Source organism: Micropterus salmoides, unplaced genomic scaffold (assembly GCF_014851395.1).
Source record: "Micropterus salmoides isolate LMB-PRFRI ecotype aquatic unplaced genomic scaffold, ASM1485139v1 Ms_hic_scaffold_14, whole genome shotgun sequence".
NCBI classification, from domain to species: Eukaryota; Metazoa; Chordata; class Actinopteri; order Centrarchiformes; family Centrarchidae; genus Micropterus; species Micropterus salmoides.
The window spans coordinates 31,767,781-31,791,587 of NW_024040485.1; the positions used below are offsets into that span (position 1 = coordinate 31,767,781).

At 39.3% G+C, this 23,807-nt stretch overlaps 1 protein-coding gene and 2 long non-coding RNA genes across 4 annotated transcripts; 1 reads left to right on the forward strand and 2 right to left on the reverse strand.

The window, feature by feature from the left end:
- Positions 1-997: 997 nt before the first annotated feature.
- On the forward strand, positions 998-4,023 carry LOC119902702. 2 transcript variants are annotated; one of them, XM_038719060.1, is made up of 8 exons: positions 998-1,149; positions 1,257-1,601; positions 1,685-1,802; positions 1,916-2,007; positions 2,111-2,225; positions 2,971-3,162; positions 3,305-3,481; positions 3,565-4,023. In XM_038719060.1, the coding sequence occupies exons 1-8, from the start codon at positions 1,033-1,035 to the stop codon at positions 3,696-3,698; spliced, it is 1,290 nt and encodes a 429-aa protein (XP_038574988.1). In that variant the 5' UTR covers positions 998-1,032; the 3' UTR covers positions 3,699-4,023. The 2 variants fall into 2 exon arrangements, with proteins under 2 accessions (XP_038574988.1, XP_038574989.1); XM_038719061.1 differs by having other exon boundaries at positions 2,141-2,225.
- A 2,601-nt stretch (positions 4,024-6,624) lies between these two features.
- On the reverse strand, positions 6,625-9,962 carry LOC119902705. Its single transcript, XR_005444355.1, has 3 exons — positions 9,042-9,962; positions 8,799-8,842; positions 6,625-7,663 (listed from the first exon to the last, which is right to left on the reverse strand). It is a non-coding gene; the product is annotated as an uncharacterized LOC119902705 (long non-coding RNA).
- Positions 9,963-10,153: 191 nt separating this feature from the next.
- LOC119902704 lies at positions 10,154-13,881 on the reverse strand. Its single transcript, XR_005444354.1, has 4 exons — positions 13,076-13,881; positions 12,490-12,639; positions 10,305-10,475; positions 10,154-10,221 (listed from the first exon to the last, which is right to left on the reverse strand). It is a non-coding gene; the product is annotated as an uncharacterized LOC119902704 (long non-coding RNA).
- Between the last annotated feature and the right edge of the window lie 9,926 nt (positions 13,882-23,807).

Sequence of the window (23,807 nt, forward strand, 5' to 3'; positions counted from 1 at the left end):
CAGTATGCCTGAGATGAAATGTGGATGACTTAGTCCGTAATGACTACTGGCCTGCTACCCTTCACTTTTCCACGGTGTACGCTACAGATGTTTTTTGTTCTTATGAAGAATTGAAGATGGCAGCACCAGGACTGTCCTGCCAAGCATTCTTAAGAATGCTTGATCAACGAACTGTCCGCTTTGGCCGTGTGAGTATGAGTGGTGGGAATCACTAACAACTAGTACTAGTATTGATGTGTATCGCAGAACGACTATGGTGACATTATCAACACACTGATTATTATAATTGGAGCATGTTGATGAAATCAAAACAGTGATTCAGCTGGACTCGATACATTAATAGAACATCATCTAAGATTCAAAGTCTTTGTGTAAAAACTACCACTCAGTAAAGAATCTAAATTCATACACTAAATGTACAAAAGTATTGGAGCAATTTATCAACTCAATCACTCAAAACATTAGACCTGTGTATAAGATCAAGTAGTGATGTCACATCCTAGTCATGCAGTTTGCATTCAGAAAAAAAACAAATAGGTCCATAAAGACATTGGTTAAGTTTGGTGTGGGAGTCGAGTTTGCTGTGGTCTTTTTTGGGGGGGACTTTGGTCGTGATGTTTTTTGTCCGTGACATACAAAGAGCCAAAAGACTTCCAAAGATCCACTGGGCTGAGCGACTGCCTGTGGAGGCTCGATGCAGGAGGATTTGGTGTCACCTTTGACCTTATTAACTTTAGTTAACTTAACTGTGAATTATGTTGACATGTTTTACTGTTCTGAAACAGACTGGGAAGATCACAGCAGACAGCTTCAGAAAAAGCTTTTTAGAGTGGGAGGCTGTTAGATTTGAAGTGGATAAGATCTGCAGGGAGGAGCATTTTATCTGTCCTGCATGCACCCCAGACATGCTTGCTGTTTCTGTGGACTGAAATCGCAAGCACTACCGCTTTAAGAACGCAGCAAGGTACTTACAAAATGTGTGTAATTTGCAGTGTTGTTAAAGTAACCTTTGCTGTGTCATATTGAAGGTCAATGTGTACCTTTCTTTCAATTAGATCTGAAGAACAAGCCTTATTTGATGGCATCTTCATTGCAAAAGATGATGAAGTAGAAAGATTTGTGGATTACATTCATTCCAACACCAACCATGTAAACTTGTTGTATAATATTTCTAAAAACACGACCAATAACATTTTACAGTTGACATTGTTTGGGTGAGTCCTGACTATTTATATCAACCTTTTTCCATGTTGTAGGTCTCTGGAAGAGGTGTCTGTGGAGGGGAGTGGTCAGCTGCCAGGGAAACTTCTCAGAGATCCTCTAGTAAAATTGATGAGGAGGGACTTGAGCTTGCGGTCTGTCGACATGGAGTTTTTCTCGGCGCTCTCAACATGTTCAGGGGAGAAATATATGCTTATCCCCTCTACCTGCAGAACAAGCTGGCAAATAAGTCAATAAGCTTTTTTGCCATGGATGTAACCTGCAAGTACTGGCCCTACCTCCACAAAGTGACAAAAAGCTGCCCGGAGCTCCAGCACCTTCTGAGCATGAAACCATTCCTCTCAGTGTTTCATGCCAAAGCCCATGATTTTAAATGCGAGGTAAGAAAACATTACCATGTCATTAACCGTCCCTAAACACCTGCAAAGGTATGTTGGCAGCTTTTAAGTATTTTCTTCAATAGGTTAAATGGAGTGGAGCTTACCAGCAAGGGGCCGGATTGACACTTGGGGAGGAGGTTGAGCAGTGTAACGCCTTCCTCTCTAGGATTGCTGTGACCACAAAGCACATGTCCAAAGCAGGTAAGGTAACCACACACTGCACTACTTAGATTGAATGTGTTACAAGAAAATTGTAGCCAGTGAGGGACATGTGGTACAACACAGATTAGTGTATTTTCTTTTCTTTTTTACAGGACGTACAGACATGCTTACACTGATGGCCATGCGCTGGAATCAGCAAAAGTTTAATAACTTGGCTGCTTCACTTGCCTGCCGATATCAGAAGGTAGAGATGAGTATTGTTATTTTCTTATATTGTAAATACCTTCTATTGTATATTTTTGTAGGTATAACATTTTTATTTCATTTCCTTTTTTTGTTATTTGAAGGCCGCAAAACGCCTGGAAAGCCAACTTCAGGATCTGGAAAGCATGAAAATCCAGCTGGCAGTGACACAGGTTGAAGTTGAGGGCTGGGTCACTGATATTAAGGAGTGGGCAGAAGGTGATAGTTATACTATTATTTCAATGTCTCAGTTCTGCAGAATAATGGGAGACATGCTTCTGCAAGTAATTACTGTTTTAAAATGAAATCATACATACACTGTTTTCTTGGTCATTTACTTGTGCAGTTAAAATGCCAAATTTTAGTATGTAGTGCATGCACACTGGAAATCATGTCAAAACAAAGTGCCCTGAAAGTACCTGAATGGTGCACAGTCCAAAAGTTGGAACATTGGACATTTCGGTGACATTCAACACTTTATTTTAAGGTGTCCTTTTAAGATTGTAATTATACATTTAAATACGGAGTAATATTAATTAACTACATGTACTTACTATAGGATTAGGGTAGGATTAGGATTTGGTTGAGGGTTAGTTACATGTAATTATGCATAATTTATTGTTATTACTATTTTAAGTTCATGTAACATATGTAACAAGGACACCGTAAAATAAAGTGTTTCCGACATTTCTTGCAGTTAGCGGATCCCATCTTGGCTACGTTGTCATTTTCTTTGGTACCCTGTTACATACTTCCTATACATGCTAATAAATATGAAATGAATATTGAGACTCACCTGTCCTTCCTCCAGGAGCTTTTTTTTATAAAGAAAAAAAAAGCAGCAAAGAGGTTAAGGTAATCCTTATGACTTCCCTGTGGCGTTCTGTGTTACACTGAGACTTAGCTCGTTTCAGTTACTGCCATGAAAATGTAAGTGAAATGTTTACACTTCTTTTCTTCTCAGCAACAACATCCCAAAAGAATGCCGATCTTGACGCGGTGACCAGTAGAATGGAGGTGCTGGTGGCCAGCATTAAAAGAAGGTCCCAGCGCCTTTACAAAGACACCGATGGCAGCAAAGGTCGGAAAGAAAGAATCGTCTTTGACATCATTCTCTCTGACGAGACAGTTTGGCCATGGCAACTTTCACATGGTGGTATGTACACAAATCTGTTGACAATTTTGTTTGATTCACATAGTAGCACAAAACCAATTATGCCTTATCCCAGATTATCTCAAATATTATTTGAAAAATAATCATACTTACAATTTACTTATTTTCCACAACTGTATCCCAGACGCTGTAGATTTGAAAATCAAGAGGAAGGCGTTTGATGTTGTGATGGCAATAAGGAGACTTGAGGAGGAGAAGAAGATTGTTCTTTCTGAGATGGCAAAGCATTGGAAATCTCTCTCCACTCGTGCAGACACACTCAAGGAGATGTCATCCCAGCTTTCCAGTGAGGCATTGCAAAGTACGTATTTAAGTAATGTGTTGTAATACTATACTCTACATTGTCATTTTTTTTCTGATAATTTTTTGTTTTACTCCCATAAGGTGAGCTGTGGGCTCTAAATGAAGAAGGGATCGAGGGTTTCCTCAGCTTAACTTTGAGAAAGAAGCAAGAAGTCACCAGAATGATGAAGCATGCAAGAGACTGCTATGCTCAAGTTTTTGATCATATTCAGTGAAATCGACACTATAATCGCCCTATTTCTGATACCGTGGGGGGCAGAAATGTTCAGTAGCACCTCAATGCAGTACATGAGATCCACGGGGAGGAGTCGGATCAAGATCCAAGGGGTGGAGATGGGTAGGATTAGGGTTGGGTTTAGGGATCAGGGGGCGGAGTTGGGTAGGTTTAGGTGTATGTAAGGTGGGAGGAGTTGGATCTGGATCCGACTCCTCCCCATGGATTTCATGTTCCGCAGTGAGAACCATCTCGAAATGTTGCTGTGGGGGGCCACCACGGTCAAATCAACAAAGAGGAAACACTGTAAGTCAGATATGCTTGAATAATAGTAATTATCATATCTACATGTTACTTACAACAATAATAATGAATGTAGTTATACAAACTGAAATTAATTTAAGAAACTGTTTTTCGAATAGTCGTCTTCTGTTTATGGTAGAACAAAACTATGTGCAGAAAAGTTTACAGGAAGGTGTAAATATGTGTATTTTACTAATAATAATAAACATAATTCCACTGATGTCATCTGCTGTGGCAAATCTGAGTTTTCTGACAGTTTTACATGGACACACAACCCCATTTTTTTCTTGCATCAACTCACCTGCTACAGATGGTCTCTGAAAGCATCCTTGACAGGACTTATTCAGCTGCTTCTCATGTGCAGTGAAGGTACATAGAGGTTCAACAAATGCAAAAACTGAAAATGTGACTTAATTATAGACACTATAGTGGTTATTATATACACACACAAACCAATTTTTCTGAATTTGGATGTTTAATTGGGAAGTTGAATTACTTCAAGACTTGCTTTAATAACTACATTTCCTGACCTAAGCACTTTGATTTGCCTTATATACTATATAAAAAAAAACTACAGTTGAGTGTTTAAAAATACAGCCTAATGGCTTGTTTGATTAATTTGGATTTGTTGTACTATTGTGAAAAACCAAAAAATAAAACTATAAAAAGAGAAGCATTTTTTATTTTGAGACTAAAGGGGAAAAAACATGAGAGCATATTTATGGGTGGGACTTTGATTTAAAATCACACTGCATTATTAGTAGTTTTAAAATTTAAATGAATGACTTTTTTGAAATTTCAATTTATGGGTTAGGGTTAGTGTACATACAGTATACAACATGTGTTTTGGCATTTTTGGCACACTTCTTCCTCGGCTTACAGCATACAGACACAACTCGCATATCTCATTCAACCATTTCACAAGTTGATGAAAGGGTCTTGACATGGGTCAGAAGGTATTAGAAGTCATAAATGATGAACCAATCCATCAGCTCTGCTCCTACAGGCACCTTGGGGTGTATATGGACAATACCTTTGGCTGGAAGGCCCGTGTTGAAAGTGGGTGTTATCATTTAGAGCAAACACTCACAGTGAATCAGAGGGTTTAATGTTATACAAGGCTGCATTACAGAGCATTTTAATATGACTGTCATGAAGGTTGTGGAGAAGAATAGAAACCAGTTTCTCCAGGCAAGCATAAAGAATGTGGTCTGATCCATCTTTATTCTCCATACATTTTACATTTACATTTTACATTTAGTCATTTAGCAGACACTTTTATCCAAAGCGACTTACATCTGAGGTCTAAACCAAACAAGTTATCGTGAGGAGGCAATAACAACACAAGAAGTGCTCAAAATACAAAGTTCAAACATTGCTCAGAGTAGCATAAACTAGGCAAGTGAGGATTTAAAGGATTTTTATTTTATTTTTTTATGTTAAGTGCTTTCGGAAGAGATGAGTTTTCAGTTGTCTTTTGAATGCTGTCAGGGATTCTGCATTCCGGATGAGGGTGGGCAGATCATTCCACCAGCATGGAACTGTGAATGAGAATGTTCTAGAGAGTGATTTGTGGCTCTTTGTGATGGTACCACAAGCCGTCGCTCATTGATCGATCGTAGGCTTCTGGTGGGGGTGTAGACTCGTAGGAGCGAGTGAAAGTAGGAGGGAGCTGAGCCAGTGGTCGATCTGTAAGCAAGTGTCAAGGCCTTGAACTTGATGCGAGCAGAGAGTGGCAGCCAGTGCAGAGAGATGAACAGAGGAGTGACGTGGGCCCTTTTGGGCTCGTTGAAGACAAGACGAGCTGCAGCATTCCAGATCATTTGTAGATGTTTAGTTGCACAAGATGGAAGTACAGCCAGAAGAGCATTGCAGAGAGCATTGACCTCTGAACCTTGAACCCAGTCCATCTCGGTTTGTAATTTAGCAACAGAAGGTGCTAAACACATAAGACCAGCATTTATATATAAAGCTCTGGGCCTCTGCTGTCATGTAGATATGGTCACCAAAGTTTACCCACTGTATAAGCACTGTCAAATATGGAAATAAGCTATCTCACCTATTTAACCATTAATTTTTTGAAATCTGATAACACCAGTGTGTTCCCCATCCCAAAAAAACACAGGGTGTATCCAAAATTTTACACTTTTAACTTCTAATTGTGAGAAATATACCAATATACTTTAAAACTACAACTCCCATAAGAGACGCGCCACACAAAGCGAGTGCTTATGTGTAGTTATTCCGGGGTGGGGGTGGGGGGACATGTTCGTGTAACTATGTAACTATGGCCGTGAATGGGCTTCATTCCATTGCAGATTGCCGCCGGCCGACGAGCACACAATACATGAGACAAATACATTAAACTGTATTTTATTATTATTGTTATCTTTATTGTTTAAATCCTCAAATACAACGTTAGACAAAAACATCAATATTACGAATACTGTGTATTTTTTTATCTTTTTATTCAAGAAATGTTTTACAATAGTGCAAAAACACATTTCTTAGAAATCTAGAACATTTCCAAAAAAGCATATATTAAATAAATTAAGTCAATTTTGCACAAATATATATTTTTATCTTCTTATCCGCCGAGCGGCACATACTACGTCACTTCCGGAGTCTTCGGTCGGTAATCGGTATTACCAAAGTCCTTTCTCTGGTATTGCGGCTGGTACAAAGCTGAGCAACTTGTTGTTGCTGGTGACAACCAATGACAACCGATTCTGTGAATGAACGCCCGCATTGCATTGTGGAGTCTTTGCGTCTAGCTCGGATCATATGTTCTGTATTACAGCATACTGTATTATTTCACCGTAAATAAGACCGAAATATTAAAATAAATAAATACCATAACATCTAAATGAATATTGACAGTTTTAAAAATATAAACAAGAAACCCAGATTGGCCCATATAGACTGAAATAACAAAAGTAAAAAAATATAGTCTTCTGCTTTTACCCATCCGGGGTAGACTTGAACACACACATTTAGTGCATCAAGGTCAATGGAAGGCCACAGTGCAGCAGCCAGGGTTTCATGTGCCTTGCCTTTAGAAAACTTCCTGAATTAGAAAGCATGCTTTCAAATTTTTAGAGGCTTCTGGACCCTCTTGACCTCTGGTCCTGGTAAGCCTGTTCATTTATCCACCCCTGCCTACCTCAGCTACCCTTTCTACAGAAAATGTATGGTTTAGCTGGTGGAATCAACGGTTCCTTAATGATGTCAATTAATATGAATGAAAACATGTCCCACCTTCCTACATACTTTGTGCATCACATTACAATATATCATTTGATGCATTGAAGACTTCAGATGATTGGCTAAACCACAAGGTGAATGGAAAGACAAACAGAAATAAAGGTATACATCGATTTATTTGAACACAGCTTTTAACAAAAATCAATAATTAAAAAATAAATGAAAAAACAGCATGACAGCATGTTAGGGTGGAAACCATTGAAAGTGTGTAACGCGGCTCCTCCTCATCTAAAGTAGTCACATCCGCAAGCAGGATGGCTGGGCCCGTAACGGCAAACTTGACATCTCATAGCAGGTATTTAACTCATTGAATTACAGACCAATGTGTGACATTACACATGGTTGGCACCTGGTGAGAACTGGCAGGCCGGCTCCCATGTCTCCTCCCAGATTTTTCCACTGTAAGTATCAGTAAAAAAATAACATTAGAACCATTTTAACAATAGTTTCACAGCATAAATATTTTCAAAAAATATTGTACGGTCTTGTATTTCATTGTTTTTATAAAACCTATACATATATAGTGCTTGATGAAATGTAACAGATAAACATCAGCCACTCTCATAGATAAAGTCAGAGAAAGTCAATAGCTGACATCAGTCAACAAGGATGAGCTTGGCCGATACTGATGTTCTGCCAATATATTGGTGAAGGTCTACTTCCTACATAGACATTACACCGGGGGAATTATGCATAGTACTGAAAAGAGCAAGTGGCTAAATCCTGTAGACAATATTTGACACTGCATTTATTCCACCCTATACCAATTGGTATATTGGTATATACCCTATGGGTCTACAATTACAATATTGTGCAACATTTGAAGCAATTTGTGTTGATTTAATCTTGATTACAGCTCATGAAAAAAATTTAAAAAATAAAAAAATCAATCAACTCACTACATTATAATAAAGAGGAATACAGAAATGTCGACCTTTCAAAAATAAATGAACAAATCTGACTTATCAAAAATTGTTAATGCATACACTCTATACTTGGTGTGGCTGCTTTTGCACAAATTCCTGCATCGGTGTGGTGTGGTGTGGAGGCCATCAGTGTATGGCATTGCTGAGGTGTTATAAAAGCCCATGTTGCTTTGATAGTGACCTTGAAGTTGTCTCTAATGTTGGGTTTGGTTTCTATCTTTGTCCTCTCTATGGGGTTCAGGTGAGACGAGTTAAGCACAGCAATACCATGCTAAGCAACCCAGTTACTAGCAGTTTTCGCACTGTGGCAGGGGCAGAGTCCTGCTGGAAAAGGATATCAGCATGTGCGTAAAGCTCGTCAGCAGATGGAACCATGCTCTAAAATCTCCAGGTAGAAGGCTGCATTGACGCTGGACCTAAAACCTAGTGGACATGACAATTCTCTCAACGCTGCTTTTTGGTTGCAAAACTTTGAGACCCACCTGTACATTTAAAGTTGTGTGCTACAATATAAATTTCAACCTTTATCCACTACCTATGAGATGGTAAAAAGTGGAAAAAGAGTACATGTATGAAGGCAATATAAACCAATATAAAGCAGTACTTACCATGCAGAGCAAGGTAACCATTTCACCCTTACTTCCTCTTGCCCCTACAGAAAGACAAAAACATATAATCAGGTTTTGAATTTCATAATTTTTGGGGCAAGGCCACTTGGCCTTCAGTTGAACTTAAATGGACTCAAATTACCAATGCTTAAATGGTCAGTATTTTGTGATATGTGAAATGCCAGATGAGCCACAGACAATGGAGAGATGATCAGACAGCCTAATGAAAAATATATTTCTTACCTCATTTATCCTTCGTCCTGTTATGGAGTCATATTTGAAAACTTTTTGCCTACTACATTTCCGGCAACCTTAAAATGACAATAATAATAATAATAATAATATTAATTAACCATAAATGTAAAAAAAACCTGGAAATTAAACTTAAAGTTAAACTTAAAGTTTCATAAAACCTGGGGAACAACTTTAAGCATTGTCCTTGAACTTTGAAAACGTCTGAAGAATACATATATAAAGGGCCATTCACACCAAAAACGATAACTATATAAAAAAATATTGTTCTCGTTAATATGATAAACTATAACGAGATTGAGAACAATATTGTTGGGGATCGCTTTTAAAGCGATTTTGAGAACAATAAAAAGAAGAGCTAACAACCAATAGGAACCCATCACATCTTAGCCATCACATTTATTAACACAAGGTGAGACTTTGCTTATAGCTGGTCAGTCTGTCTGGACGCTTTTATCGTTATAGTTCCTGGAATGAACTGCTCTTTAGCCATTAGATTCAGTGATTTCATAGCCGAAATTTAGCCTAATTATCCTACTGCCTGGCCTAAAGGTTATTGAAGCAGATTGTGAACAGTGATAGGGGGGGATAAGCTACCTGGGCTGCCCACTGATGTGTGCGTGAGTGTGTGTGTATTCATCTCTCCTCAAGTGTGTATTGCTCATTGCTTTACTCCTAGAGTGTGCGTGTTCAGTACTGAAAGGTATGCGTGCGAGGACAAACTCCTTTGTGTATCAGACTGGCCACTGAAAATTACTCACATTAACTACGCTAATTGACTGCACTTAAATTCACCTAAAGATTTCTGTATTTCATGAATAATGATTACAAAAAGGAGAAATTCATACATAGTGTGCTAAGACCACAGTTAACTTACACTTTCTTTTTTGGGGGGGGGGGTTGTTCCTTCACAGGGAGAGAGACAGGGTGTAAATATAAAATATAAAATGTCTCCTTTTCCTGGGCCTGAGGGTGTGGATCGGGCTGGGCCTGAGGGTGTGGATCGGGCTGGGCCTGAGGGTGTGGATCGGGCAGGGCCTGAGGGTGTGGATCGGGCAGGGCCTGAGGGTGTGGATCGGGCAGGGCCTGAGGGTGTGGATCGGCAGGGCCTGAGGGTGTGGATCGGGCAGGGCCTGAGGGTGTGGATCGGGCAATGTCGTCGTGGAGTTCCCTACAATATTGCATGAGTATGTTAATTTTCAATATTTCACCATCATAAAAAAACAGGCATGACTTAAATTACACAAATCCTACCTTCTTTGATCAATACAAAATTGTAGGCCTTTCTCATGGTGGCCACAATTTTTAGGTTGTCCTCAGTGGGTAGCAGATGGGTCACCACATCAGACACCCACTTTCCAGAGGCCTTATCTTTCTTTGCGAAAATAGAATTGGGACATAGCCTAATGCACTTAGTTTTTTCACCTGTAATAAATAAATGCAGACAGCAAACATTAGTTATTCCCACTGCATTACTTTCCACCCAATTGGAAAACAAATTTGCATTAAATACATTAGTGCTACTGTTTCTAATATCGGGCTACACAACTTACATGACCAACCTTAACAGCTTTTCCCCTTAGAAACAACATTACATGATGTTTTATTAACAAAGTTCGGGAGGAGCACGTTCAGATAATTAAACCCAATTAGACACGAGTGGAGCAAACTCTGCTAATCAATCCAATCAACGAGTTAAGAGGTGTATATATAACAACAAGCTTACCTCTGTCCGTTGACAGTTTGACAGCATCCCTCCACCACCCCATCTCCTCACTTCTAGCCCTAAATACTTTTATAACAATGGGGGAAGTACTCTGGGTTCAGGCAAAAATCCTGAGCTCGGAGACCCCCCCGGACCGCACGCCAAATACTCATAATCTTTACTCTGTTAAATTGATGTAAGTGTGAACTCGTGAAATATGTACTCTATACCAGTGGTTCTCAAAGTGGATTTGTTTCGAATGAGAAAGTTGTGCTTAATCGTTAAGAAATGCTTATCAATGACGATGTAATGATCTAGAATCTACATATAAACTCTTGATTATGAATGCACTAATAAATTAAAACATTAACATTGAACTTTTTTGTGATTATGATTAATCAAGTCAATCTGTTGTGAATCACTTCACTCAGGTCATGATGAACCATTCTTCCTGCTGCTTAGCTTGGCTTATTTGCCATTAAGATAGCTGATGAACATGGATAAATGTTTGAGTCAGTCCACATCATTAAGTGATTCAAAATCCAAAGTTGACTAAAGACCAAGTAAGTACACACCAAGAGAATAAAAATGGCATCAAAGTATACAAATGGTAGCAAGCATATGCTTAATTGTTTTAATTATGAGGGGGTCCTTGGAAATTCTTCTCCCACACAAAGGGTCCTTGGCACAAACAGTTTGAGAACCCCTGCTCTATACAACCAATATTCATCTAATGTTGTGCTGGATGCTGGTGGTCAAATAGTTAGCAATCTGGGATTCTAAAGGGAACACAAAAAGTCCTGACACCCTTCAAAAATAATTATATTGATTGGACACACACAAAACAAAATATGATAAAAATACATTTTGACTGGACTAACTCTTTATGGCCACCTATCCACCTGATCCAAACACTCTCCTCCCCCCCTTGGTCGGTCTACCTGTCTCTGCCCACGGCAAATGTAGATTGGGGGACTAACAGAAACACTCATTTGGGAACGCCACCAACGGACATAAAATAGCCAGCTGCACTACAGAACCTGGTCTCGGTCCTACTCCAGTAGGTATAGTCGAATCCTTTCCACTTTTAACCCGACATTAATCTCCCCTGTAGTAATTCAAATACTTTTTTAAGTTGTGTCTTTGAAATAGGACACCTGGAATATGGCCTTGCTTTTAACAACACATATGTTGCACACAGCATGGCTTTCACACATGTCCTGAGTTATTCTGTCACATCATCATGCACTTTCTCTAAAATGAACACAGCGCAAGGCACTATAAGTGTGCGATGCAATATTCACATGCTAGGGGTGGTAGTGCAAGGTAAGAGCATGTTATCTACTTACATAATCATGCAAGACTGTCTTTAATAGTGACTCTGGATCTGAATTCTGTGATCTGCCTTTAGCAGAGACAGAAACTTCAGTAACACGCATACTGAAGTACCTGTGTGGTACTAAAGCAAGGTTATATTTGCAATGTAGCCGGTAGTATATGTAAACAAATGTACATGAGCGCCTGGTCAAAAAGAAAGTCTATTCTATGCATGTCAAGCAAATTACAAATTAATTCAAATAATATGTTACACCAATGACATCTATGACTACCTCAAATTCATTCACTGACAAATTCAACTTATTTTTGTAAAATGAGGCCCTTGCCCTATCACAAAATATTAATGAAAGTGAAACAAATCATATTGCTTAATGAAATATGAGCATTTCTACTTACTGCAATATGGGCAGAGTCCACCACTCTTCCTGCATTTCTGTTTTTTAGGACCCTTTCCCCCCACTTCCTGTCCAGGGTCACTTTTTTGGCCGCTACTTTCTTTTTTTGGGAGATGGCTGCGAAACAAGAGCTGCAGGTTTTGCGGCTCACCTGTGTTAGTAAAAGTATACCAAAGTGAGACATCAGATCCACAGTCACAGAGAAGAAGTAGAATCAATATACAGTTTAATTTGGCTGTATACAGGAAAGAGAGGAACACACAAAGCACAATGCAATTCAGAATATGCATCTCTAGATTGACACAGGATTATTATTATTATTATCATACAGTGAAAGTGGCAGATGTAGGAGACACCCAGGCTAAATCAATGTTGCCTATGGCATTTGGTGCAAAACAAGCAATCAAAATTGATATCAACCAGATGCCTTAAATTATCACTGTTTTGTAACACAGAACACTTATCATACAGGGTCGTTTAGTAGGAGTATACTTTAGTGTCCAATTGACCTAATAATGTGAAATGTATAACATTTAAAACCGCATATTTGAATACTGGACATAATGCTCTATTTGACTTTCCCTCACCTGGTTAGGTGCTTGGCAGGAGGGGCAAGGCCTGAACTTCTTTCGAGAAATCTACACCACACACACACACACACACACACACATTTTCTAGAGTGCACTTAAGACAGTGTAAACAAACACAACATAACTTATTGGCATAATTGCTTTCTACCAAAACAACGAGAACGATTGAGCAGCTAACTTTAAGGTTAACTGTTTAGTGTTTAGTGTCACTGCAACAATAACCATGCACTTATATCAGTCTCTATGCCATGAATTTTCTACAGGATAGTTGAGGGCTATGTAATAAAAATCTGAAAATCTTACATTCCCCTATGATTGTACCTTACATGATAATATGCGACAAAAATGAACTTGAATTCAATTAACTTAGCTAACTTTGCTAGCTTGCACATTTGGTGCAGTTCAAGCTATATTTTTTATAATGTCTTCTATCATTTCTCGTCATAAGAAAGGGCCACCTTACAAATCTAAAGTTTCTAAACACAATTTCTTGTCCTGATCCAACCGTTTTTGATGTGTAAATGTAAGAAGAGGATCCATCTCTATTAATGAACCCTTCTACTTACCCAGTGGAAAATCGCAATGGACCTTGGGATCGCCCATACGGTGACGTCAGCGTTATTAATTTAGAGGATTTAGTAAAAATAATAATTTTTAAAAAATGATTAATTGAACACAATCGTAGCATATTAAAATCAACAAACCTCCGATAGAAATACGTTATCCAGCATGCTCTAGTGTTTTACCTATGATAAGAAAACGCTTTAAAACTGCATACTTGCACGCGCATTGAAGCGTTAAACTCACCTTTTAATTACGTTTTACCTGCAGTTGTGCGTTGCTTTGGTCAAACTCACTCTGAATGCCGTTTTACCTGCAGTTGAGTGTTGTTAAACTCACCGCTGAATGTGGTTGCACACCATGTGCGTTGTTAAACTCACCGCTGATGAACGCGCTTAACTTTTGAGGGCCCTTTGATATCAGATTGCGAGGGTTTTTAAACATCAAACACCAGTTGGAGGGCATTTGAATCGCCCTGGTATAGATAATTTTTGGTAGCGTATTCCTTTTTATTTTTATTTATTGTTGTCTCGACCCACAAGGCAGACAACGGGTTGCGGTGTGGTGATCGACCCAAGACGTCAAATTTCAACGCTGTTGATATATATATATATATATATGAGAGAGAGAGAGAGATGCAACTTTGATACATTTGATAGATACATATCAGCACATGTATAACCAGGGCTGGAAATTAACACCACCAAGCGCCAAATGCAGTTTGTTTGTTTTTTGTTTGGCGGCTAAATGTTGGAAGGCTACCTGCCACATTGGCGGGTAAACGTATCTCCATATAATATATGTTTGACGGTAGCTAAGAGCGGATCAGCGTTGTTTTTTGATGTATGTCGCACTTAAATTGGTCCCCGCTGTACACGGGGGTCTAAAATCGTGTAACACGCTGATTAGGGGCGTTCATTGTTTATGTTCATTCAGGTGTCTTGGCTTTGATTGGTGTAGATATGGAAGGGGTTGGGCGTTAGGGGAGTGGAGTCGGGAGCAGTCAAGTCGTGCTTGGAGTACCTGGAGTGGTTTTGGCATAGGTTGTGATTTTTTTGTTAGTACTTAGCATTAATAAATTAGAGACCAATGTAGAGGGTTTTTCTTGCACAAAGATTTAATAACTGAAAACAACCTACAATTAATATTAAGCGGGGCAACGAGGGGTGTCTTGGACACATTGGTGTCTCACAGTGGACTTGAACCCGGGTCTCTCACAGCAAAGTATGCGTCTCATCCACTGCTCCATCACCACCCCAAGCTCAATCTCAATTATCTCAATTAAAAGTACTGAAACAAATGTTTATGTGACATAAAAAGGAAAGTTATTATCTTGGCCGGTGGATTTTTTCATCTAGCAGTCCCATTGGCCGGTGAGCCAAAGTTTCCAGCCCTGTGTATAACTAATGATTTGAAGGAAAACAAGCTAGGCCTGCTGTCTGTGTCCTGATGGCCGCAAATGAATTATGTTCATGGAAAGTCCCAAAACGTTCTTCAACTATAGTCAGTCCAGGGTGAGAGAGAAAAAAAGGGAGGCGTTGTTTTTGCTGGTATTGAAGAAGTGTATAAACGAACTGACTTTTCTGCACATAACTGTAACAGCAGTCTTTCTGCAGAAAGTCTCAGCTGACTTGGTGGTGCAATAAAGAGATCTTTAAGCTTCATCTGTCTTATTGTGAAAGCTCAGGTGCAAGTTCTCAACAGCAGGTCACTGTATCATAGATGGTGGTTGAAAAATTGTTTCTAGTAGCTTTAGATAGAGGGTAGAGGGATAAACCACTACATTAAAAGTAGCCATTACGGCAGGTTAAGTGTAAAGTAAAATACACATGCTTATCCTGCATTACTGATGGCTGAAGAAGATGCATGTTCTAGCAAATAGTTATTGATGTGAAATTGTTTGCATTTTAAATTGAGACCATAATCTGAGGCTTTTTTTAAAAAACATAATCCATTCAGGAGAAGGTATTATAGCCCACACACAAGAACAGCTTACAGTATCAGCCTGTTCTAAGTGTAGTTTATACAGGAAAGGGGTCTACTATCAAGATCATTTAAAAAATCTAAATATCAGCATAAAAATTGGCATCGGCCCCCAAAAACCCATGTTGGTTGGGCTTTATTCAATTGCTATACTCTAACTTATTACCTAAGATCTCTTTGCAGCCACAGCAGTAAGTTGTCGGTAGTCAGACGGTGCAAGAAAAGAAATCCTGTATAGAAAAAAAGATGCATAAAGATGCCTCGATAATTGTGGCCTCCCGAACTGTAATTAAATCGTGAGGTGCTTATAGATTCCCACCTCTACTGGTTTCACATCATAAGCACACAAGGAAAAAGAGCACACACCTTTTCACTCTGCTCTTTAAGTAAGAAGAAAGTTAGCATACACTCACTGGCCACTTTATTAGGTACACCTTGCTAGTACCGGGTTGGACCCCCTTTGCCTTCAGAACTGCCTTAGTCCTTTGCGGTGTTGGAAACCTTCCTCAGAGACTTTGGTCCATACTGACATGATAGCATCACTCAGTTGCTGCAGATTTGTCGGCTGCACAGCCATGATGAGAATCTCCCGTTCCACCACATCCCTAAGGTGCTCTGTTGGACCGTGAGCTGGTGACTGTGGAGGCCACTGGAGTTCAGTGAACTCAATGTAATGTTCAAGAAACCAGTTTGAGATGATTTGAGCTATGTGACGTGGTGCATTATCCTGCTGGAAGACAACACCATGTTGAAAGTATTCCACAAAGAATTAAGGCAGTTCTGAAGGCAAAAGGGGGTCCAACCTTGTACTAGCAAGGTGTACCTAATAAAGTGGCCAGTGAGTGTAATTGTTACTGCAAATAATATTAAATGACTAATTTTATGCAATTCTTGACGGTGTTCCCCTGTGAATGCCTGAATGTTTGAATAATTGTTTAAAACCAATGCAAATAATTAAATAATATCATGTAAGAAAGCTAATACAACAGGGCAGCTGAGGCTTGCACTAACCGCTCTCACAAATGACACATGTGGTCCCTTGATATAGAAGTCTGCAGCCTGCAGGAAATGTTGATACTTCTTACAGCCAATCTCCATCTTTTTCACCTCCGCCTGGGCATGCTCCAACATCATTTGTGGCCTGGATAGCCAGAAGGTAAAAGACAAGATTAACTCTAGAAATCTATGACAAGTCCATTACAAGACTATTATAATGACAGAAATTACATCTGTTAAAAGAGAAACCCTTGTACTCATCAACTTGCACCCCAATACCGGACCATTGAGTGTGAGCTCTTCAGCTCTTTGGAAGCCACAAAATGGGCTGGAACGTAATCCTTGGTGGAATGTGCGTCCATTAAAAGTATTTTGTTTTGCCAATGACGATGAAAGTAAACACAGGAACCATCTGCAGACACTGTAACAACTCTACTTGAACTACAGAGGTTCTTCAGTGGGCAAAAAGGTGATGTTCCTCACCTTGGACTTCACTTCGCTGTCTGCACCTCAGTGTACAATCAGTTAGTGTACATTTGGAAATGCAAACAATTGATTCACCTCAAAGTAATCACTCTGTTATCATGGAAACAAGACAGAACACCTGCAGTGATGAAAGGGACAGAGCTGTAATATATGATGCTGAAGTCGTTCATGCAACATTTAATAAAATGTGTATTTATGTCGAGCTTCCACCAGTAAATGTGTGTCTTGATTAATAACACACTTAATGTGCACCACCTTCTCTGCAACAGAGACTTTGTCAAACCTATCCTGATGTCCAACATGTCCAACTGTTAGAAAAATGTACTATGCTTCAGTATATTAAACTTTTGCAAGCCTGTCTATAAATATAAAGAAGAAGCGTTTAACACTCTCAGTGAACTTATAAAACAGGAACTGGTGCATAGAGATGGACAGGAAACGCCTACAGGTGAAAGCTAGATAACAGTTCCTGTCTGTATTTGAGTGGCATGTTAATAATATTACTTGTCCCAGTAACTAAGTAGTGTAACTAATTACTTTTCTAAAACAGTAAAATTATTACAGTTACTAATCCAAGTAACGCTGTTACTGAACGCACCATCCTTGACTTGAATCCACGACTGTGCTGCAGCTCAGCGGGACCGGACTTTGTTGTTCATGTCGCTGAAGGAAGAAAGGAGAATGAGGGAGAGAGGCGTTCTTTCCACAGCTGTAAGTAGCTGCTGCCATTATTGTGTCACAGTCTAAGATGCAAAGAACATTGTGGTCTAGTGTAAACTCTGTGCGACCAGCAAAAAGCTTTCTACAGCGAACATTTCTACATCTGATCTATTGAAGCGTCTGCTGAAGCAGCACAGCGACGTGAAACTTACAGAAAAAACACACTCCTTGCTGCTGTTGAATATGATATTAGTTAAAAAGTCGGCAGAGACGCTTTGTTTGGGGGTGAAGGGGGGGTGGTAGTGAAAGCTGTGTTTCCCATAATTAGCCTATAATTTGGATAATTATCAACACAGACCGCCACATATTGATTTTATAATATTTTTTTATTAGGTGTATTTAAAATCATTTTTGATTGAGGAGCATATATTCGTGCAGCACCTCCAGGCTCGCTCGCTCTTTCTCTCTCTCTCATGAACACCGCTTCTCAAACCTGTTGGAATATAACCCCACCCTGTCATTCTGTGGGAAACACTGGAAAGTATATAGAAACGTAACTAGTTACTTTTATCACCCAGTAATAAGTAAAGTAATCATATTTTTTAAGGAGTAATAAGTAACTAGTGATATATTACAATTTCTGAGTAAGTTGCCCAACACTGCATGTGACCTAGATAAAGATTCATCTTCCTTGTAGGAAGCCGTCATTGAACAGAGGAGGGGGTCTACGCCACCACTTATCCCCCACTTACAATGCTGTCCTTTCATCACTTCCCAGGAAACTCAACAAACGTAACCTATTGGCCTCAGGTGAAGATACCAACGATGGTCGTTCAGTCTCGGCCACAGGTAGTCTTAACGACTGTAACGACTGTCGTCACAGCAACAAGGAACACTAACGAACCAGCGGTATCGATGACCCGGGCCAACGACCCCACTGAGGTTAAATAGCTGAGTTTCCCTGCCAGTCAGTCAGAACTGAAGAAGTCCTTTGGATGAGGGACGAAACGTCTTCCAGTATCTTCAACCAAGTCCAGTTGCCCTTGATTTTAACCTTCGTTGGATAACTATGACCTGGATGACTGAGAATCTTCATAGACATTGCTTTATGAAGTTAATTTAGAACAATGTTTGGACACTTTGAGTGTGTTAAATAAATTAATTTCATTTTTGAAGTGACGACAGGTTTTTTTAAAGTGAGGTGGTACGACCCGTGTCTTTTAATGTGGAAACGCCGACACAGCCGAGCTGAAAGAATAAGGCTGATATTTTCATACAGCTCATAAGAACACTTTAAATCAACACAATATTATAGACCACGCCTGTTCATTTAGGCATTCACACTGTCTGCGATTTTCTGTCTCCCTGCATGTGTCAGATGCAGGTGTGCTACTGTCGCATTTCTGTAGTGTTACAGTTTAATCCTCGTTCATAGAATATGACGCTCTGCTGCCAGTGGACTTGTTCATGTCTGTGATTGGTCATCTGCTGCTAACACCGCCTCTTGAACGTGAACGTGCTCCCGGCTGGATTGGGAAACCCTGGGTTGACTTACCGAGTTGATAACCAGCTTCTTGGTACCGCTTATTCCGATCGCGATTGTTAAGGTTAGTTAAGCCAGATAACGAAAACATATCCTGGGTATGTTGAACTCGCTTCGCGGTGCAGGCCCCTGGCTACAGATTACGGTTGTTGTCATGATGTTGTCATACAGCCACTTTCCTACTGCTTTTTGAAATGGTCGGTGCCCCACCACCATTTTTACATATAAATATGACACTGGTCAAATCGGTTGTTAAAAAGTGGGATATTGCAAGAATACCTATCCTTGTTAACAAATGTTAACAAATAATTACACAACTCTATACAGACACACGTTGTATATTTCAATTTGAATTTAAAGAAAAATATTTATGCTCCATGATGTCTGTAATCTTGAGTTGACTTGTTCCCAGTAAATGTTTTGTTCCTCCCCATCACTGCACTCCTACAAATAAATGCTTTTTAAGGAAAAGGTTAACTTGCATATTTAAAGAACAATTAATTGCCTAACACATATACAGATAACACATCAAACAGGATTTTTATGGAATGTTAACTGAACTGGTTTTAGTATAAGAATCCAAAGGATATCAGTCTGTGATTCCTTAACTCACATTTTATGTAGTATTCAACTAGTCTATATTGCATAATAGAAATCCTGAAATTCAGTTATGGCTTTTGGTTTAGTGTGCCACCCCCAGGATTTTCAGTGGCCCCATCTGGCCACCCCTGGGAAAATTTTCTGGGGGCGCCCCTGGTAGACGATGCTGAACACTGATTAGCTCGACATCCTCCTCTTCACTTCTTGCTTTTTTGAAAAAGCTACACATTAGCGGGACATTTTTTATTGCAGCTGTTCATATTCATGTTAAACATGACCAAAGCTTCAAATAATGAGGTAAACGTATTTAAAAGAAATCCCTGTGAGACAAAACCTCAGATTTTCCTCTTGTTCTGAACGTTCTGTTTTAAACGGCTCGATATGATGTCATTCCGAGCCGGATGGTGGTGATGGCGCATAGATAAGATGCTGGCCTTTGGTGTGGGACCTGGGTTCGATTCCCACTGTGAGACATCCACCAATGTCTCCCTGAGCAAGACGCTAAACCCCTCGTTGCTCCAGAGGCGTGCGACCTCTGACATGTATAGCAGCTGTAAGTCGCTTTGGATAAAAGCGTCAGCTAAATGAATAAATGAAAAAATGTAAATGTAAATATGGTAATTTGCTCCAGGCAGAGAATGCTGACCACACCCACAAAGGAACATGCAGCCCCATCCCTTCACATGGTAAACACATAAGACAATGGCCAACCAGAAGACAGAAGACAGGCTTTGCTTCAAAGAGACAGGAGCACCTACAGCTTGTTTCAGACAGATGCTGAAATGAGGGCCTGCATGAAGGGCCAGTATAAGATAGAAAATTCTTTTTTTGAACTTTGAATCATGCAAAGCTGCCATACAGGAGTCACAGAACTACAATATAGGACTGGAAATGCATTATAACAGGTCTCCTTTAAATAGCAATGCACCATGGTCCAAGCTCACCTGCTTTTAAAGGGAATGGGAGATGACACTGATTGGTTTATTGCATGTGACGCCCCAAAACACACCCATGATTAGAGACTACGTACAAATCTTTTGAACCATGTTCTCTAGCAAACCCTGTAAACTAGCAAAAGTGGATTCAGAAAAACTACACAGGGACCTGCACCATGCACTTCACGTCGCACGCTTAAGGATTTTAATGGTCACAGGTAAGTGAACCTAAACTATAATGTGGTATGCTGAACTTGAGCACTCACTCTTTCAACACACACTGGCAAAGAAAAGCTAACAAGCTACAAGTGTCATCTCCAAAAGTAATGAGCGCCAAAAATGTCTGAAACCTTTATACATTACATTAACTTGATTCGTTGAGAATAAAGATTTTTGTTGAAGCTGCAACATTAACACTTGAGCTGACCTGTCTTCACCTCAGCTGGTGCAAAAAGCTTTGTTTCTTTGCATCGATTACATTTGGCATTGCTTTCAGTCTGAACAAAGAAGGATTCCAAATCATCTTCAGTAATAGAAAACAAAAATGTAGATAGCAGGACTACTACTTTAGATGGAATATTTGCACTCCTAACATCTTTTGGGGCAACACCTTCAATCACAGGAACAATGAGAGAAAGCAGATTAATAAGTTTTATTACCTGAGTTGTGAATTCCCAATATATTTATCCTTAAGAAATATTCACAGACAAAGACTTGGTGATAAAGGAAAATTTATTTATAACTAAATGTTTTTAACAAGTGAATAAAATAAATTAGGTTTTAATAAGGGTTATATGACGTGTTGACAAAAAAAACTCCGGAGATGACGTGGGCAGACCATGGAATAATAATGCAGACTTGTATCTGCTTTCCTTGTATCTTCTTTCCTTGTATCTGCTTCCCCTTGGACATATTATCCATAAACATGGCATTTCTTTTCATATTTATGCTGATGACACACAAATGTACTTGCCCGTCAGATCCACAGACCCTGGAATGCTGAGTTCACTTAACAACTGCCTTTGTGAAGTTAAAAAATGGATGTCAAATAATTTCCTCCAGCTGAACTCAGACTAAACAGAAATCCTGGTCATCGGGTCCCAGCAGATGGCAATCAAATACTGCCATCTGCTGGTTCCCTAGTAAATCACATTAAGCCTGTGGCAAAGAACCTTGGTGTTTGGTTTGATAGTAATTTAAATTTCGAGCAGCACACCACAAAGCTTGTTCAATCATGTTTTTATCAACTTAGAAATATAGAAAAATTCGATCTATGTTAACTTTTAAGGACACCGAGACCATTTTACACGCCTTCATCTCATCACGCCTGGATTATTGCAACAGCCTTTTCACCTGTTTAACCCAAAAATCTATTGATGGACTCCAGACTGTCCAGAACTCAGCTGCCAGGCTTTTAACCAGAACAAAGAAATATGACCACATTACTCCTATTTTAGCTTCATTACACTGGCTCCCAGTATGTTTTAGAATTGACTTTAAAATTCTATTGATCACTTTTAAAGCTCTTCATGGCCTCTCGCCTTGTTATATTTCTGACCTTTTAGTCCCATACGCACCAGCACGTACCTTGAGATCCTCGGGCAGAGGTCTGTTGTCTGTTCCAGAGTCTCGACTGAAAACTAAAGGGGACAGAGCGTTTGCTGTCAGGGCCCCGAGGCTCTGGAACAGCCTGCCCGAGGAAATCAGGTCGGCTGAGTCAGTGAACTCTTTTAAGTCCCTTCTTAAAACATACTTTTATAGGAGAGCCTTTCCCGATCTTATTTGACTTTATTTATCCCTTTTATTTTATTCTATTTTACTTATTTTATATTTTAGTCTTTTTGTTTTCTTGCTTTTATCTTGTATTGTTTTTGTATTATTGTCTTTTGGGTATTATTGTCTTTACACTTGTGCTCTACAAATAAAGATTATTATTATTATTATTATTATTATTGTAGAAGAGTAATGTAGTGGTAAAGAAACATAGGTGAAAGAGGCCGGACCACCATCAGATAGGGTGCGTATTGGAGGAGGAGGAAAGGTTTTCACACTCAAACTGTTTTACGCCTCGTAACTAATCATCTTTCTTTGTGGTTTCTTCTACGTTATGGAACTATATAATTTAACATGTCTCGCACAGTCACATCATAAAAACAGGGTTGACGTCGAGCATCCATCACAGACATGTTATATAAACCTAACTTAGATTTCAAACACAGTTAATAATAAGCTTCCTAACCACTTAACTATCAGAAGCATAAATTCAACACTACTAATAAAATGGTAGCAGATTCAACACTTAGTTTGATCACACATATACTAACTCATCTTACACAAAACAACAGAAACGCAGTGATGACAAGAATCCCATTAACTGTTAAACTTCTAACTTCTGATTACCTAAAACTTTATGCGAAAATTTTTCCCACACTGCTCACACCAGTATGGTTCCTCCCCCATGTGAACATATTTGTGACTTTTTAGATTACTTAAAGTAGAGAAAACCTTCCCACACTGGTCACAGCTGTACGGTTTCTCTCCAGTGTGAACTCTCCGATGATTCTTTGACTGTCCGATGTTCTGAAGGATTTGTCACAGTGGTGTTGTTTAAGTCCATCTCTTCCTCTCTGTTTCTATAATAACAGACATACAGAGAGAAAGACGGTGAGTGAGATGTAATGGTGCAGCAAGTATGGAGGATAAATCCAGGTCAGTCTCTCTGTGTGACACAGACAGAGAAAGTGAACCCACAAGGTTCAGAAGGCAGAATTCATATTTAGAGATAAGGTTTAGTTAAGATATGATTACAGCTGTAGAATATGTGTGTTTGTACTTTTGTTGTCATATTTTCATGCAGATAAGAGGTACTTTGATTTAGCGTTAAAGCAAACACACACACACACGTACTGACTTCTGAAAAACTAGAAACCAGATGTTTTTCTGTTAGGTTGGGTTTCCTTGGACT

Coding starts and splice junctions, on each gene's coding strand:
- LOC119902702 (XM_038719060.1), top strand. CDS start 1,033: ATGTGTACCTTTCTTTCAATTAGATCTGAAGAACAAGCCTTATTTGAT. Junction 1,803..1,915: donor AAAGCACATGTCCAAAGCAG/GTAAGGTAACCA, acceptor TCTTTTTTACAG/GACGTACAGACATGCTTACA. Junction 2,226..2,970: donor TATTAAGGAGTGGGCAGAAG/GTGATAGTTATA, acceptor TTTTCTTCTCAG/CAACAACATCCCAAAAGAAT.